General features: G+C 36.2%; 1 protein-coding gene across 8 annotated transcripts in view; it reads left to right on the top strand.

The window, feature by feature from the left end:
• Nucleotides 1-19,061, top strand: part of NUBPL (NUBP iron-sulfur cluster assembly factor, mitochondrial) — a 179,804-nt gene that overhangs the window by 125,258 nt on the left and 35,485 nt on the right. For all 8 annotated transcript variants that reach the window (XM_058540761.1, XM_058540760.1, XM_058540763.1 and 5 more), the window contains one exon: nt 14,719-14,812. In XM_058540761.1, coding sequence (XP_058396744.1) covers nt 14,719-14,812 — 94 coding nt within the window. The remainder of the gene's footprint in view (nt 1-14,718; nt 14,813-19,061) is intronic.

Here is a 19,061-nt window from a genome sequence, read left to right as displayed (position 1 = left end):
GAGTTAATTCCTTGCATCCAGATAGTCTTGCTTTCTGATGCCAAAGTAGCTTGGTCAAAACTTCACCCTTTAATTTTATTTGTTCGTTCATAACTAGTTTGCTATTTTAAATACAAGAATGAAGGCTACAGACTATATGCCTGTTCTGATGCAATTTTGCAAAAGTATACATTCATCATATCAAATAAAATTATTTCTTCAACTGGAAGAGAAAAAAATTCTCACGTTAAAGTGTGACTTGGAATTCATAATCTGATTAACATTAGACTAGTTGATAACAAAGATTTTTAAACTGACAGCCATGATATTTGATATAAAAATGACTTATCTGGACACTGAAACAAAAACAGAGAAAATATGTTCCAAATAGCATATATTTATCCTTATCATCTTATTTGAGAAACCATAGCTTATTAACTAGTTAGTTTCTATACAGAACACAAATTTGTATTGAGTCTCACCATGATCTAGTTATTTTTCTTCTATTTCATAGCATGGCTTACACCTCCGACTCTGGCCTGTGTTCTGTTATGTATGTGTCACTGGAGGCAGCGATAGATTAGGGAAAATTGGAGTATAAGTCCTATTGATTTATGGCTTTTGACATAATTTTTGTTTGAGAAGGATATGATGACACTTACCTAAGTAATGTTAGTTTTCCAGTTTTATAGGTAGCAAACTGAGGTCTAGAAGGATGGCTTTCTTCAAGATTGCAAGTGATGTACTGATTGGTCTGTTGATGGTCTTCCTATCCCCACTTCATGAGGGCCGGAACTTCAGGTATCTTGTTCATTGCTATATCCCTAGTGTCTAGAACAGTGCTTGACACATGTAAATGTTGGTATTAATTTCTGAGTTAGGGTTAAACTCCATAATGATTATCGTCTGTACCCACTTATTTATACTGTGGCTTTAAGCATGCATATTAGTGTGTGATCTGTAATATTAAGATAAATGTGAAGACACCAGAAACCTATTTTGGCAAGAACAACTTCTAGGTACGTTGCCACATTCTCTTGCTCATCAGGGTACACGATTATTGTGAACAAGCCTAGATATAATGACCAATGTGCTTAAGTGAGAATGAAGGAACAGCTGCTCATTTAATGGTCTTTTAATGAGATGCGTAAAATTCAGTCCGTTTTCCTATTTCTTTGCAATTTAGTGATCTCAGGTTTCTTAGATGTCTTTTGGGTACTTCTGAAGTAATTATGTAGTTTAGGAAGTTGGAAAATGCTGAAGTTGATGAGAGGGGAATTAGGTTGTTTTGTGTGTTTATTTTTTCCCCAATCCTCAAACCTATTTCCCACCTATATCTGTATCATCTCCATCTCTGTGTTCATATGTGTATTCCTTACTCTTTCTCAAAATCCTTTGTGTTAAAAGTAGTTCTAGCTAAAAGCTATAGCTAAAAGCTGCGTTATTTAGTTCTTACTAGGAAGTCACTTATGGCAGTAAATTTGTTGTTTTCTTTTCAGCTTTATAGATGGCAGGTCTTAACAGGAGCAAGGTGTGGGTCACTAAAATGTAGCAATTTAATTAATATATTCTAACAACAGATATGACTTTTTTTCTTCTTATTTCTTAGCCCTTATTTTTAGTCATTTACATATTTTTAACTTGTATTTTGACTGAATGTTTTCATGCTTAGTTTTATTCATGAGAAATTTCCTTTTAATTTGCAAAACACCATTTAACTCTGCTTATGTCATCTAGGCATATGGAAAAGATATTTTAAAATTACTTGTTCAGATCATTTTGGAATGTGGTGACCTCAGACATGGGCAAATATTTTCTTAGCATTTGGTTGGAAGAATAAACATGGTATGCTTGTTAAGAGAAATTTTAATTTTGACTGGCATGATATGACAAGCTTCTCTTTAAAGTAGCTTTTTTCAATGTAGTACTAGTACTTATCTAGTGCTTTTTCTTTTTTTTTTTAAATCCGTGATCTCATTTCCTCTTGAGAGAAAAACCTCTATAAAGCAAACAAAAGTTGTTTTTATTGTTCCTATTTTGCAGAGTAAGTTTTGGGCAAATCATTTGATTTCTGAGTTTTGGTTTCTTTATCTGTAAAATAAGGACATTGAGCTAATCTCTAGGGTCTTTTCTAGCTCTAAAATTCTCTGTTTATACCATTGTAAGATGAGGAAACAGAGGCACAGGAAAGTTAAGCAGCTTGGCTGAGTTCAAACAATGAATTCATGATAAAACCTCAATATCTGACTTTCTGATTAACCTGTCCGTTGGCACTTTCACACAACCCTTATGCCTATTACTGAAACTTTGCAGATTTCTTTCCTTGTTGAAAATATAGCAGTTTACAAAACTTATGCTACAGATATAATCCTTTTTATTTTATTTTTTTGTGAGGAAGATTAGTCCTGAGCTAACATCTGTTGCCATTCCTCCTCTTTTTGCTGAGGAAGATTGGCTCTGGGCTAACATTCGTGCCCATCTTCCTCTACTTTATATGGGATGCCACCACAGCATGGCCTGGCAAGCGGTGTGTCGGTCCGTGCCCGGGATCCAAACCTGTGAACCCAGGGTCGCCGCAGCGGAGTGCACACACTTAACCGCTATGCCACTGGGCTGGCCCCTCCTTTTTATTTTTTAAAAACTCAAATATGTTTCTACAGTCTCAAGTTAAAGTCTTGTAATTTAGTAGAGGCTTATTCATATTAAGAAAAGGGGGAGGTCTTATAAATAGCAGTTCTCCTAGCAACTAAAGACAAATCAGAAAACAAAGCATATCTAAAGTTATGTAGTCTGAGTAATAAAGTCAGAAGTAAACCAATCTCATGTGTAGCAAAAGAAAAAAATAGGAAAGATTAAGTGACGATTTTCTTCCATCCTTTTATTGATGCAAAATTTGTATTTGTGTGGTAAGCATCGGAACGATGTGAGCTTTCTTTTGCTGGCTGAGTATGTTTCTGTCATGAATGTTTATAGAAAGAAGTTTTGTGTTAGTTGGAAAGTTGGATGAGACCTCTCAACCTTTAAGGGTTTGTGATTGAATCCCCTCCCCGCTCCTCACCTCAGTGGCAATGCCCTCAACAACTTTTCAGGAATGCATCTATTTTTCCAATTATGACATTTTATGTAGATATAACACATTACTTCCTTTATGAGCTAGAATGAGGTATTTTAGGATGGCAGTCAGAGTAGACTGTAGTTCAATACAAATTTAAATCTGAGTTCTTTGCAAAATTCAGCTAAATTTTCCAAAGGAAATATGATCATTCTGTAAAATAAATTTGTTAAATGTACCAAGTAACTTTTAGCTTTCTTGTTCTTATGTAATGTGCTACCTTTAAAAAAGAACAAAAAAAATCCAACTTCTTTTGTCATTTTGATGCTTTTGGATAAAAATATGTTTTATTCACCTTTTCCTGTAAGCAAATCCCTCACAAATATTTTTCAATTTACACAAACTGATCATAGTCACACTTTCTTTTTTTTAGGTAGTTGGAAGGAAGCTTAGTGATCGTCTAATCTAAGACATTTTATTTTACAGATGAGAGAACTGAGGTCCAGAGAGGTTTATTGGCTAACCCATGGTAATATAGCTAATTAGTGACAAAAATAATTGGAATTTAGATATGCCAATTTCCCAGACTAAAACTCTTCTATTTGATGAATAGATATCTGGATTCTTGTCTATACCCAGCTAGATTTATAGTCTGGAGTTTTACCAAACTCTCCTTTTCCAGTGCTTTTTTTTTTTAAACTATGGTAATTAATGTCTGAATCAGAATTTAAAATCCAAAAGCTGCATTATAGTAGCTCATACTTAAAATATAACTGCATATGGAGCTGCTGTTTCTCACAGTTGGTTTCCTGTTTGAATATGATTTAGATCTTTAAATTTTTAGAATAAAATCTACTGAGCTAGTTTCAAAAATATCATGGTCAAAAGCTGTAGGTATTTAAAAAATCTTTAAAGTATTTATTTTCTGTTCTTAGTCTTTATGGGTTATTTACTTTGATTTAAACAATTACTCCATATAATTTTCTTGTGTAGACAGTTGGTAGAATGATGCTTATTGATTTAAAACAAAACCAGAATTTAATGGTTGACTATTGAAAACTAAAATATTCTTTAACAACACAAAGTCAGAAAATTTACATTCAACATTTCCATGGTTACTCTTGCTTTATAATGTAAAAGACTCTTAAAGGATCATGTGAGGAAAGAATACTATGACATACCATAAAAATAAATACTTAGAAATAAAAGAAACATCATTATAATTAACCAGAAAAGAAAACAAAATAAAGGAAACTAATGATTCTTCTTTTTCTTATTTATATTATCTAAGTAAATAATTTTCTGTGGGCTACAGACTCTATTTTATATATCTATTTCCTCATACACTGAAAAAGTAATATAGTAAAGCTCTATGTTCTTGGGGTAATAAGGTTGTGCGAGCAGAATTCTTCAGGGGCTTGGAGAACAGTGATGCCGCACCCCATTCTGTGGGAGACTGGGAGCAGGACCTGAGTCACACAGCCCAGGGTTTGTATCCCAGCTCCATCATTCACCAACAGCCTGGCTTCGGGCAACTTTCTTAACTTCTCTAATCCTCCATATTCTTATCTGTAAAATAGAGATGATAATGTTTGTTTTACAGTGTTACATAATCATGTATGTAAAAAGTATTTAGTGTCTACCTTATAATAGGCTTTCAGTAACTGTTCATTTTCTTCTGCTCTCCTTTACCTGTTACCCACAGACCTACCACCTACCTCTTCCCTATTCACTAGCCCAGTTCTACCTGATGGACCCTAAGGCTCAAAAGTAGGACCCCAGATGGTAGGGAACTACCACTAAAGAAATAAGCTCCCCTGGGGCAGTTCCTCAGATCATTCCTAGCATGTAATACAGTGGGTAGACTGGTCTCCTGGAGCGATAGTGTCCCTCAAGTTCTATAACGTCCTTAAGAACCATCCTAACCACCGGACAATGGCTATGAATTCTCTCAGTGGGGCTCCATGCAGCTTGTGTGGCAGCCATGATCCTGCCCCTTCAGGACCTTGAATCCTCCCAAATGCAATATTTTTTCTAAGGATTTTTAAAAAAGAGTATTATAGTTTTTCTTATTAAAGAGAGTACTACACATCTAAATATATTTTATAACCTGTTCCAAATTAGGTTAATAAAGTGATTTCTTACTCCTACTGAAAAAAAGAATTCTGAAGCTTCACCCTTTAGGTATATAGGCAGAGGTTTTATTTTTTAATTTCTTTCAGTATTTTTTAAAAATAAAAATATCTTGAGTCTCAGGCAGGTTTGTAGTATTTTAGACCTTTTTGGAAGCAATCCTGTCCTTCACTAACATCTGCTTCTTAGGTTATAAACATCTGTATGTGTAAATAGTTGGCCTAACAGAGGACTCTAAAGAACTTAGATGTTCCCATAATTAACTGAAATGCTATTACTTTTGTGGTAGCCTCATTATTTTTATATTATGAGGTTTTAGTTTCAGCTGTACTGTGGATTTACGTGGTCATCTGTGGGCTGGCCTGGGAATTGAATAATCGTTTTTTTTGGTGAGGAAGATCAGCCCTGAGCTAACATCTGTTGCCAATTTTCATCTTTTTGCTGAGGAAGATTAGCCTGAGCTAACATCTGTGCCCATCTTCCTCTATTTTGTATATGGGATGCCGCCACAGCATGGCTTGATGAGCGGTGCGTAAGTCTGCACCCTGGATCAGAGCCTGCTAACCCCAGGCCAGTGAAGCAGAGCACGTAAACTTAACCACTATGCCACTGGGCCGGCCCCTGGATAATCTTTTAAATATTATTTCAGAAACTAGGTACAGAGTTACCAAAGATTGACCTATGTGTCAACTTTTGGATAAGAAGACCTCCGTGAATTGATGCTGTCTCCAGGTTGTCAGGACCAGTCTGCTCTATATGCCTTTGCTAGAACAACAAGGAAATGGGAGATGATGATAAAGGGAAAGATAAAGAGTAAAGTTTCTCTTCTTTTCTCTCTCAAAACATTACTGCTATCACTTGGGTTGGTAGTGCTTTTGGAGGGATTTATTCAAGTAGTCCCCTCACACAAACACACTTTTCTGTAGAAAGAAAGACATTTGAAAATGGATTAGAGAACTCTATCATCTAAAAAAAACGAAAATAGTAGGGAAGAACGTTTATATCATTATTGTAACTTGAATAATGTGTTCTCATTTTATAACTGAGTCTGTTCTTATCAAAACAATCTCAAGGATAAGTTTATTATATTCTGTTGTATCATTTATTTTCACAAGTCAGTAGCCTATCAACTGAAGTAGAAATCTTTTTGTTATTCAGATTTTTGTTATGGTCTTTATATTTAAATAATTTCACCTTTGTAGCAATTTTCTTCTTGCAAGCCAAATAAAATGTTGCATGATTTTATGAATAGGGCACTGGACAGAGCAAAAACTATGGTTCAGACTTAAAGAAAAACACTTTGTTTTTTTTAGATTTATGTTGTATATAAAAGGTCCCTCACATGGCAAACTTTCTAATTTTAGTAGTATAATAAAATTCTAAGGGGCAGCTTGACTCATAGAATCACTCAGTGGGTGTTGATTGAACACTGATTAGGCATTATGGAGAGGATTGGATGTGGAGATGGAGTCCAGAGATGCATAAAGAGTGGTCTCTTCTGCATTTGAAGACCCATTCAAATCCTGGGAGTTAGTTGAATCAAAAATCCTAGGAGTAATTTGCCTGACAAATTTGTCTATGAGTCTGAGACGAGGTTAGCGGCATCTCCTATGCCAGTAGTGGCATAGTTTCATGTCTGGGATTCCGAGCAAAGCGCAAGTACTGTTCTGTTTGCTGTTAGGGTAGGACTATGCCTAACTGGGGTTGGAGAACCAGAAAATCAGGGACAGATGGCAGAAGTTAGGTATAGGATAGAAGTAGCAACAGATATATGGCCAGAGTCAGACACAAAGACACTACCTTGAGATCTACTAGTTATGAGTCAAGTAGGCATAAGAGTCAAAACCAACTGTTAAGTAATTAAGAGCAGATAGGAAGGAAAGAGGCAATGTCTTGCCCAGCCCAACTTCCTTTAAGAATTTGCCCTATCACTTATGGAATATTCCGAGCACCATCTAAATGGGCTGCCTGGACACAGCCCACTTTTAAATTACTCAATCTAGATTTTGTCCCATTTCTCCTGCTTCATGATTTCTCTATTTGTTCTTTAGTTACCCCTTTCCTTGCGCTTAGGAATTTAATTCTTCTTGGCCACAACTTTGGCTCCAGCAGGCTCCAGCTCTGCCTCTCTTTCTTGGTGGTGATTTTCCTCCCTGATTTCACAGGGCCCAGGATCCACCCCTGCTGATGTTATTTTCAGCTGGCTCACATTGGCCTTGCTAGCAGACTTGGGATGGCTGGGACACTATCTTTGCTTGGAGAAGCGTATGTTGACCCTGTGGTACTTAAACGTGGCCCATGTAGTGCTGATGATGGAAACTGCTATCTTTGGAGGCTGGCTGTGATAAACTGCTTGAGCCAGCCGAGAAGCCAAAAATGGAATGCATCCATGAGCCCCTTCTTTTCAACACTTACAACTCAGCCTATTTTCACTTGTGCTCCCAGCACCGTTTGGGGTGAAGCCTGATTGCTGCTTTGGTCAGCTCCTTTTTTTTTCCCTCAATCCCAGTATACATATGTAGTGATATCAGAATTGTTAACCTGTACTCCCATGGGAAACAACTTTATTAACTACAGTACGTTGCTTATGTATAGTTCCTTTAGTCCTTTAGTCTTATAGTCTCTACTCGTTTCCTAAGTTACTTAGGAAATTTTTCCGCATTCCCTTCAATGAAGTTATGTCATCCATCTGTAACACAGATTTCTTTTCAAATTTCTTACTTTTTAATAAATTTATACCCCCTTAACCCATTTCTCCCACCCCCAACCCCCTGCCTCTGGCAACCACTAATCTGTTCTCTGTATTTATGAGCTTGTTTTTTGTTTTATTTTGAGATTCCACATATAGGAGAGATCATACAATATTTGTCTTTCTCTGTCTGACTTATTTCACTTAGCATAATGCCCTCGAGGTTCATCCATAATGTCCCAAATGGCAAGATTTCATTCTTTTTTATGGCTGGATAATATTCCATTGTGTGTATATACCACAACTTCTTTATCCATTCTTCTCTCGGTGGACACTTAGGTGGTTTCCATATCTTGGCTGTTGTAAATATGCTGCAATGAAAATGAGGGTGCGTATATCTTTTTGAGTTTTCATTTTCTTTGGATAAATACCCGAAAGTGGAATTGCTGGATCATATGGTAGTTGTATTTTTAGTTTTTTGAGGAAACTCTATACTGTTTTTCATAGTGGCTGCACCAGTTGACATTCCCACCAACGGCGTGCATGGGTTCTCTTTTCTCCACAACACTTGTTATTTGTTGTCTTTTTGATCATAGCCATTCTGACAGGTGTGAGATGGTATCTCATTGTGGTTTTGATTTGCGTTTCCCTGATGATTAACAATGTTGAGTGTCTTTTCATGTACCTGTTGGCCTGTGTCTTCTTTGAAAAAATGTCTCTTCATATCTTCTGCCCATTTTTTAATTGGATTATTTGGTTTTTTGCTGTTGAGTTGTATGAGTTCTTTATATATTTTGGATATTAGCCCCTTATCAGATACATGATTTGCAAATATTTTCTCCCACTCAGTAGGTTGCCTTTTTATTTTGTTAATGGTTTCCTTTACTGTGCAGAAGCTTTTTAGTATGATGTAGTCCCACTTATTAATTTTTGCTTTTGTTGCTTTTGTTTTTGGTATCAGATTCAGAAAATCGTTGCTAAGATCTATGCCACAGAGCTTACTGCCTATGTTTTCTTCTAGGACTTTTATGGATTCAGGTCTTATGTTCAAGTCTTTAATCCGTTTTGAGTTAATTTTTGTGTATGGCATAAGATAGTACTCGAGTTTCATTTTTTTGCATGTGGCTGTCCAGTTTTCCCAACACCATTTATTGAAGAGACTGTCCTTTCCCCATTGTATATTCTTGGCTCCTTTGTCGTAAATAAATTGACCGTATATGCCTGGGTTTATTTCTGAGCTCGCTCTTCTGTTCCATTGATTTATGTTTCTGTTTTTAGGCCAATACCATACTGTCTTAGTTACTGTAGCTTTGTAATAGAGTTTGAAATCAGGGACATGATGCCTACAGCTTGGTTCTTCTTTCTCAAGAATGCTTTGGCTGTTTGGGGTTTTCTGTGGTTTCATACAAATTGTATGATTATTTGTCCTATTTATTTGAAAAATACCATTGGAATTTTGATAGGGATTATATTGAATCTGTAGATTGCTTTGGGTAGTGTGGACATATTGAAAATATTGATTTTTCTAATCCGTGGAAGGGATTTCTTCTAATCCAGTGGAATATCTTTCCATTTCTTTGTGTTTTCAGTTTCTTTCATTAATATTTGTAGGTTTCAATATACAGGTCTTTCACCTCCTTGGTTAAATTTATTCCTAGGTATTTTATTCTTTTTGATGCAATTATAAATGGGATTATTTTCTTTATTTCTCTTTCTGATAGTTTGTTATTAGTGTATAGAAATGGAACAGATTTTTGTGTATTGATTTTGTATCCTGCAACTTTACTGAATTTATTTATTCTAACAGTTTTTTTGATGGAGTCGTTAGGGTTTTCTATATACAATATCATGTCATCTGCAAATAGTGACAGTTTTACTTCTTCCTTTACAACTTGAATGCCTTTTTTTTCTTGTTAATTGCTCTGACTAGGACTTCCGGTACTATGTTGAATAGAAGTGGTGAGAGTGGGCATCCTTATCTTGTTTCTGATCTTAGCGGAACGGCTTTCAGCTTTTCACCATTGAGTACAGTGTTAGCTGTGGGCTTGTCACGTATAGCCTTGATTATGCTGAGGTACAGTCCCTCTATAGTCACCTTGTTGAGAGTTTTTGTCAGATGCTTTTTCTGCATCTATTGAGATGATCATATGATTTTTATCCTTCATTTTGTTAATGTGGTATATCACATTGAGTGATTTGCCGATGTTGAACCATCCTTAATAGAAGGGTCCATGGAAGAAAGTGATCCATCTTATTTTCCCATTCATAGCACCGCACTCTTCATAACTCATGTTCTGAAAAAGATAAATTGCCTTATCTGCCCAAATATAAGGTATACTCTTATCTCCCAGTCATTACTTGGAAAAGAGGGAATTGCCTTTATTTGAGTCTTCAAGTTACTCTCAGATTATTGGGCATTATTTTGAATATAAAATATAAAGTTTTGCAGGGCTAGCCCTGGTGGCCTAGTGATTAAGTTTGTCATGCTCCACTTTGGTGACCTGGCTTCAGTTCCTGGGCACAGACCTACACCGCTCATCTGTCAGTGGCCATGCTGTGGCAGCAGCTCACATACAAAAAGAGGAAGATTGGCAACAGATAGCTCAGGGCAAATCTTCTTCTGTAAAAAAAAAACCCCAAAACATATATATATATATATGTTTTGTATATGTACATATATATGTATATATATGTGTGTGTGTATATATATATGTATATATATAAACAAAGTTTTGTTTTGAGAAGACGTATTAACCTAAAATTATCCTAGTCAGTGCTAGTTGAGAATATTTTCCCTTCATGAGGTTGACAAAAAAGAAACAAAAATTATTTAACAGAGATTTAGTAATTATTCCTAGTGGCATAACCTTCAAGTGTTGGATGTCTTAATAAAGAACAATTTTAAAAAAGAGCAATATTGTTAGTTGTGATGTTATAGCGATTACAAATGCATATATATTTATTGGACAAATGAAACAACTACTGTTCTATTGTTATTTGAATGTCTTTGGCAAAAGCTCGGTGACTGCATTATGTTTGGGTCCAAAAGGCCTGTATCAAACACTTTAGAGGGAAATAAAGGTTATACGTTACTGTGTAGAAGAGGCGTCTTGCACAAAGTCTCTTTTGGCTGACTGAGGTCTGAACTGTTGCCCCTAATCTGTACCTCCTCCCGTCCTTCTCAGTTGCCCTTGCCACTGGCTTTGTTTTTGATTCTCCCATTCTGCTGTTTTTGTTTCCTTTCAGATTTGATGCCCATGTTTGACTTCCTAACTATATTGCTGAATTCTCTCCCTCAGTGCTGCCGCTATCCACAGGGCATCTCTGAACTATCTTGGTAACTTCACTTCTAGGCTGATTCAGTCTGTTTTACTGGCATCCTTTAAGTCTGGAGCCTAAGAGGGAGCTGAGAAATTTTTTACCAGAGGTGGGATTCTCATGATGCTAATGAAGCTTCAGTTCAGGATTCCACACTTGCATGGGCTTCTGTGAGATGCTGGGAGTTGTAGAATGTTCTAGGTGGAGAGAGGAAGCAGATTGCAGTCAGGAAGCATTTCTATGTAGGCATTTCTGTTGTTCAAGAGATCTCAGAGAAAAGAACTTGAATCTCTAAGGCACCAGCATTTCATGGTGATTTTTTTCACATTATAAATAAATATGTACTTTTGTACCTAATTTGGAATTCCTAATTTTTTATTCTTATTCTTAGGACCATCCAAATTGAATCTGCTTCAGGCCACATGAAATCTGGATCTGCCACTGGGTTTTACTAATTGAGATACCTGGGTGTTTTGATAGTACTTATTTCCCTACATTTAGTAACACATAATTTATACGAGTAAACAAACACTAAGTATAATCTAGAGAATCCCCAAATCATTATAAAATCAATGCTTTAGTGCCTCTTTTATAAGAGAACTAGAACTTCCTGGCAGCCAATATATTTCAGTGTTAGTATTAGTGAATGCTATAAAGCTGAAACTCGGATACTGACTTCAGTTCAGTTCCGTTCAAGTCAACAAGCCTCCATGGGATGCCTGCTGTGTGTGATGGAGGTGCTGGGCCAGGTTCTTTTTTTCAGATAGTTTAAATTCAATTTTAAGAGTCATTTGAAATTAATCGCCTTAACAGTGAAGTATTTTTAGTTTCTTGGAACCTTAATAGCAGTTCTCTTTAAAGAAATAAGAAATTGGAGCCAACATGATAAATATGATTAAATGCGGAGGAACAACAATGATAAATTGTTGGCACCAGTCATTTGATGTTCTGTGAAACAAAGAGGCTTGTCAGTCTGCCAGTGCTGAGTTTCAGTGCAGAGAATATAAAATGAAAAGTATCCTTTATCTTTTCTGAGGATAGTTTCATAGATGGTGGCCGTGGGTAACTTTGGGGTAACTATTTTTCAAACCAAAGAACTCTATATTGAAATTGAGCTACTTTATGTTCATCATTTCATCATCCTCTTAAAATGTCATTAAATCAGTATCAAGTACTTGTTTTTTAGGAATTCTATGATATTTCTCAAACACTATATAATATCAGATACTGGTAAATGTTTTGAAGAAAAACAAAGTCAGAGAAGGAGAGATCGATGGTTGGGAAGTGTTATTCTAGAAAGACTGTACTGCTTTCCTAGCTAGTCCTTGAGTGTACCAAGCATGTCCGATTTTGTAGAGCCTTAGCACTTGCTGTCTCTTCCGCCTGGAATGCTTTCCTTAGAAAACTACTCACTTCTCTTCTCACTTGCCTCAGGGTTCTGATCACCCTGTCTGAGGGAGCACGTTCCATCAGTCTATTTGTTTTCCCTACCCTTCAAGTATTCTTCACCCTGACCAAGAGATTCAAAGAAATTCTTTTATAAATCCTTTGCTATCTGGACTCTTACTACTTGCTCTCTGAAATTCAGGAATTGAAGAGATTTTAAAAATATCTCTTGCTCTTTGATCTGAATATCCAAATCAAGAACCAAATAATTTTGTATAGTAGGGGATACTTGTTTTCTTCGTAGCACTTTTTGTGCTCTGATTTGTTTTTCTTTCTGTCTGTCTCCGTCACTAAAATGTTAGCTCCATGGGGTCTGGGACTTTGTTTTGTTCGCTGCTCCATCCCCATCACTTGGAACAGTGCCTGGCACCTAATCGATTCTCAATAAGTATGTGTTGAATAAATGTGTTAGTACATGAATGAATCTTTTTGACCCAGTATCATCTAAACTTTAATTTTTAAAAATATATGATTATATGGAAAAGGCCTATTTCACATTATTAAGTTTTAAGAAGCAGGATATGGGATTATATACACAGCATGATTTCCACTTAGGTTAAAAAAAATCTTGAACGTTTGCATGTGTTAATTTATTCATTCATTCCTTGAAAGAAAACTTGTTAAGCATGTCCTGTGTGTCCATTCTGTGGGAGCTATTCTAACTCAAATACAGTTTCATGAGAAGACAGATCACGAAACAGCAGTAAATGAATGCCGCCCTTCCCCTCACTCACTGCTCTCTGGATATGTTGATCTTCTTTCAGTTTCTCACACTTAATAACTTCTTTCCTTTACGCAGGTTATTTCATTATGTGCTTAATATCTATCTCCCTCCATATTGTAAATTCTGTGAGGCTGGGGGACCATGATACCATTTAATTATCAATACCTAGCTCAATGCCTACATATAGTAGGTCTCAATAAACATTTGTTGGGTGAATGAACCAATGAATGATTAGAAGTACATAGTAGGAACACAATATCTAATCTAATGGAAGTTAGGGGAAGTAAATTTCAAGCTGAGATCTGAAGAATGAGGAGAAATTAGCAAGTGAAGAAGACCACACAGAATGGTCTGGAGCTTAAGCTCAGACTTTATCCTAAAAGCAATAAAAGACTTTTAAACAGAAAAGTGGCATTATCAGACTTGCATTTTAGATGGACCGTTTTTCAGTGGTGTTGGGATCTGACTGGACGGGCAATGCTGGGGCAGAGAGATTGGTTGGGAGGCTTTAGTGATAGATAGTTGTGGCCTTTGTTGGGTTCTTGGCAGTGGAGAAAGAGAGAAGTGGATACTTCTGAGAGATTTTTAGAAGGCAGAATAAGTGACTGGGGATAGTGAGGGAAAGAGAGGAGTTAGGTATGATTTTGGGCTTCTGCCTTAGGCAACTGAGTGGATTCTAGGGCCCTTCACTGAGACTGGGGACTCAGAGGGAGGAACTATATGAGGAGAAGAGTCTGAGGAACCCTTGAGACCCATCTAAATTGAGGCTGAGCATTAGGGAGTTGGTTATATAGCTGAATTTTCTAGGTATAGATACTTAGAAAAATGCCTGGAAATAAATATAAAGATGTTAATAGTATTGAAACTCTAGTTAAATTTTAAAATTTTCTTATTATTAAGTTTTGGTTTTCATTATTCGTGTGTTTTATGAAGGAAAAATGATAAACTGAAAAATTATATTAGGCTCTGCCGTAGGAAATGCTGTACCAAAAAACCCAAAAGACAAAAAGCTAAGGCCTTCTTAGGTAAAATATAGGCTATTCCCAGTGAAAATGAATGATGAGTCCTGAATAGAAGCCCATTGTGAAATGGGTTCACTGTTTGTGAGAGTGTGTGTGTGTGTGGGGGGGGGGGTAGCGGGACAGAGGAGAGGGGGCGTTTGAAATTTAACCTCATCATTCAGAGAAGGTCCGCTAGAGGCAGGGACTGTCTCTTATCCCTCTGTTTATCATTAGCCCTCAGCATAGCCCCTGGCACTTAGTGATAGCTCAAGTGAAAGTTATTATTTTAGATTTATTCTTCATACATTTATTTTTGTTTACGTCACTATTCACTGCAGTTGTTATACAATGATGTTTGTGTCATCTTGGTTTTTAGGTAGATTGGGGTCAGCTGGACTATTTGGTTGTTGACATGCCACCAGGAACCGGAGATGTACAGTTATCAGTCTCACAGAATATTCCCATTTCAGGTAAATCTTCAAGTTTAAAGTAATTTGGGCTATCTTTGATGTTTTGCTATTGCCATACAGAAAAACAAACTCCATGACAGGCAAACATTTCTGTGTCTGAGAGGGAATTTCCCTTTACAGATCAGATTCTTAAATTGAATTTTTCAAAATATTACCAGAATGAGTATGTTTACAAAAGCCTGAAGACACTTTGAAAAGGTGGTGATGTAAGTGTGGGTTCTAGAAAAGCAGTAGCACTTCAGTATTATATAGATAGAACATGGCTGTTTGATTCACAGCTGTCCAGCACCTACGGCATAGCGCCTGCTACATGGCAGGCACTTGGTAAATATTTATTGAATAAATACTGAATAAGAATAAATGTGAGGAAAATTTGGCTTTTTGGTAAATACAACTATGGAAATTTTATGTTCTGCTAATTATTTAATGTTAAAGTCAAGATCAATAAACATATTAGCTTACATCAAATACACAATACTTCAATATGGTAGTGGATATCTTTTTTACAATTTGGAATTAAAATATTATTAGTTAGCTTTTATGTTGAATCTATTTCTAAGGATTTTCCTAGATTCCACTGGAGAAATAGTTGTAAATCTCTCTTAAATTGGGAAATTGCCTTGGGAAACGTCCTTTCCCAAGGACTTTTGGGAAAATAATGGAATTTTTAAATGTCTTGCAAATCAATTATTTGTTGTAATAAATAACGGAGAGATATCACTGATATCTAATCATCAAAAGGTTTAGAATCTAGGTTTTTGATGAGATATATACATTGTTTTGAAATATCGATATAGCATCATTAATATGAATATTTTTGATGTTAAATATATTTGTAACCTTGATAGAGTCTGAAGCTTTTTCTTTGGTAAGGGAAGCTATAAAGTATGAGATGGGAGTCAAGTAAAGTTAACATAGGAAGATAATTCATCCTTTTTGTTATCAGCGTAGTATATAGCCTACTTTTTCTTTTAAGTAGTTTTGGGACTGTTATATTGCTAAATCTTAAGAATACTCACTAAATGTTTATTGAATAAAATGTGCTCCTTGCACTTTGAAATGTCTGTTGTAGGCTTCCAAGATGCTTACATTATTCATGTGGATAATACATTGTTAAAGGTGGGGCTAAATTATCATTTATTCCTTGAGTTGTGACTTGGTACCTTGAAAAATTTTAATTTACTTCACACAGATAAACTGATGTCCTCAGCAATTTACCTTTGTTTACTCAGATAACAGCCCCTCTGTTTGGACAGGATTTGTGATTTTATCACCCTCTTTTAATTTGTGCCTGTACTCTAAACCCAACAATGTGTAGATTGGGGTTAAGATTTGCTTCTCCTTGGGGGATTTCTTTCTTGTATCTTAAAATTTAACAAGTGTATTTCTCTATTCCTTTCCTGTGTTGAAGAGTCTGCCCTGTAATGGGTGATTAATATTATAGGGGAATAAAAAGCAATATTTTTTTTTTATTTTGGTAAAATATACATAATAGTTTAGTAGCATAGAGTACATTCACATTGTTGTGCAGCCATCCCCACTCTCCATCTCCAGAACTTTCTCACCTTCCCGAATTGAAACTGCTGTACTCATTAAATAATAACTCTCAATTCCCTCCTCCCCTAACCCCTAGTAACCACCATTCTCCTTTCAGAAATAGTATTTTTTTAATATTAAGATGAAGGAATGGAGAATGAGGAAAATATATTTTAAAAGATTCGTTGCACCAGAACCTAACATTGATTTTATGATTTATTAATAAAATTTTAAATCAACAAGTATTTATCCATATAAAGGTAGATGCTAAGCACTGTGGAGAATCCATCGATAGTTAAATCACAAGTCTTTTCCCTAGACTAGAGTTCTGTACCTTTTTTGAGTCTCAGACCTTTTTTGAGAATTTGATGAATATAAGGATTCTCTCCAAGAAAATGTATTTGTACCTACAGAAACACGATTTTTATGTATAATTTCAGGAGGTTCACAGTCCTCAGGTTAAAAGCCCAGCTCCAGGAGGTAGAGCAAGGGGAAGGGCAGGGAGTGGCTGGTAAGGAAAGAGCATGGGTAGGTAGAAGCCGAGTGTGAGAAGTGCTGTATGAGATCTAAACCATGATGTGGGGGATCAAAGGAGGGAGAGAACACGGGTTTGAGGGGGATTGTAAAACATGTCCTGGAGCCAAGCTTTGAAGAATAAATAAGACTCCTTGTAGAGCAGTCAAGATAGCACCACACCTTGTTTGCTTTTTCTTGGCCTAAGGGAAAGAAATCTGAAAATGAAACTTCTAGTGTTCTATAATTCTACTATAGAAACTTAACATGTATTTCACTTTTCAAGTCTGATCCATTAAAAAAATAAGGCCAGGTACCAAAGATGCTTTTAAAAATACACAAACTTATTTACTTCTGGACTATGGAAGTAAAATTGTTTATCAATATTTTCTATAGTAGCATGTATATTTTTATAATTTAAAAAAGTCAATAGAAAGCACTGATCCTTTAGGGACAGTCGATTTCTGTATAAATTGGTACCATGATGATTTGCTGTTATTAATAAACTGCCATTTAAGATAGTCTTCCATATATTAATTGTTATGTTAATTATCACAGGTGTTATATTATACCTATTTTCTTAAATCTTTGAAAGGTTAGGTAACTTTCCCAAGGTCACACAGTTACAGTGGTTCATAACTGAGGTTCATATGAGTTCTGATTGAGTTTAAAGCTCATGCTCTTCACCTCTGCCTCAAACTGCCTTAATACAGAACCCAACAATGTTTGACTCATTGACTTTCTAAGTTTAGTTTAAGTCCATTCAAACTCATTTAGGTTGAAATTATTCTAATCTAGGTGATCTCTGATAAAAAATAAATTTATCTGTAGCTATGCCTAAACCTGTTCACCCCTGTTTGATGAGTATCCATCCAATGGTCTATATTGGTGTTTACTATATTCAATTCCGTTTTTTTTTTGACTCCTGAGAGATTGCTTTGAGCCTCTTTAACTCATGCATTCCAGGGAAGGTCTGGAGGCAGTCTAGGAGCAGTCTCCTTTGGCCTTTAGGAGTAGAACCGTAAATGATTCTTGGAAAGACCAGTATTATCTTTGGGCTGATCATGCTCGTCTTGGCTGTTTGGCTAGTTTCCAGGCACACTGGCTCTCAGAATTGCAGCTATTAGGGTGTGAGGGGGACTTGGGGGAAGGGGTACATGTGATTTTATGTGTGTGTGTGTGTGTGTGTGTGTTTGTTAAAGGCTTAGTTCCTGAGGTTTGATTTTATTCAGGCCAGCATCGTTTCATAGCTGACATATCTAAGGAAATACCAAAATTGAGCCAGCTCGCAGGATTTAGGGGGAAGGGCTCCAACCAAAGAGTTGCTGGCCTGGCTAGAATCATGGCTGTCATCAGTTTGTATAATCTGGAACAGCCTATCAGAATCATCTACCTTTTTAGGCCTAACTGAATTATTTGTTCTCTAATTATGAACCTAATTTTCCTTTCCTCTTATCATTGACTTGAGAACTCGTTTAAGATACTCTATGTTCTACCTTTTGTTATATCTCACATCCCATAAACCACATAAACTCTTTTTTTTCTTTTTTTTTTTAAATTTTTTGTTTATTGCAGTAACATTGGTTTATAACATTGTATAAATTTCAGGTGTACATCATTATACTTCTATTTCTCCATAGATTACATTATGTTCACCACCCAAATACTAATTACAATCCATGACCACACACATGTGCCGAATTATCCCTTTCGCCCTCCTCCCTCCCCCCTCTGGTAACCACCAATCCAATCTCTGTCTCTATGTGTTTGTTTATTGTTGTTATTATCTACTACTTAATGAAGGAAATCATACCCACATAAGCTCTTTAGACTCCATTTGAGTCTCTCTGTGAGTTGATTTCCCTCTCCTTCCCATTAAACTCCTTCACATAACCTCGGTACCCTTTGAAAAAACCTTATGTGCTCACTGCCCCCTCTCTCCTCCCTTTACTTTCCAAAGTCTCTGCCTTTACATACATTTGACCTTCACTTAGAATGTCTGTCCTCTCCAATCAGTGGGTACCCAAATCCTGCATCCCATTTATTTCAAATGTCTACTTGCTGTTTTCCCCAAACGCCCAGTTAGGAATCATTTCTCCCCCTTTGGAGAAAATAGCGTTGTATTTGGACCACTTCTGTAACACTTCTCGTGTTCGCCATTCAAAACCTGCATAACGGTGTTATCTTTTCTACCAGACTG

This window comes from Diceros bicornis, chromosome 5 (genome assembly GCF_020826845.1).
Source record: "Diceros bicornis minor isolate mBicDic1 chromosome 5, mDicBic1.mat.cur, whole genome shotgun sequence".
Classification (NCBI taxonomy): Eukaryota; Metazoa; Chordata; class Mammalia; order Perissodactyla; family Rhinocerotidae; genus Diceros; species Diceros bicornis.
This window is presented reverse-complemented; position numbering and strand designations above follow the sequence as displayed.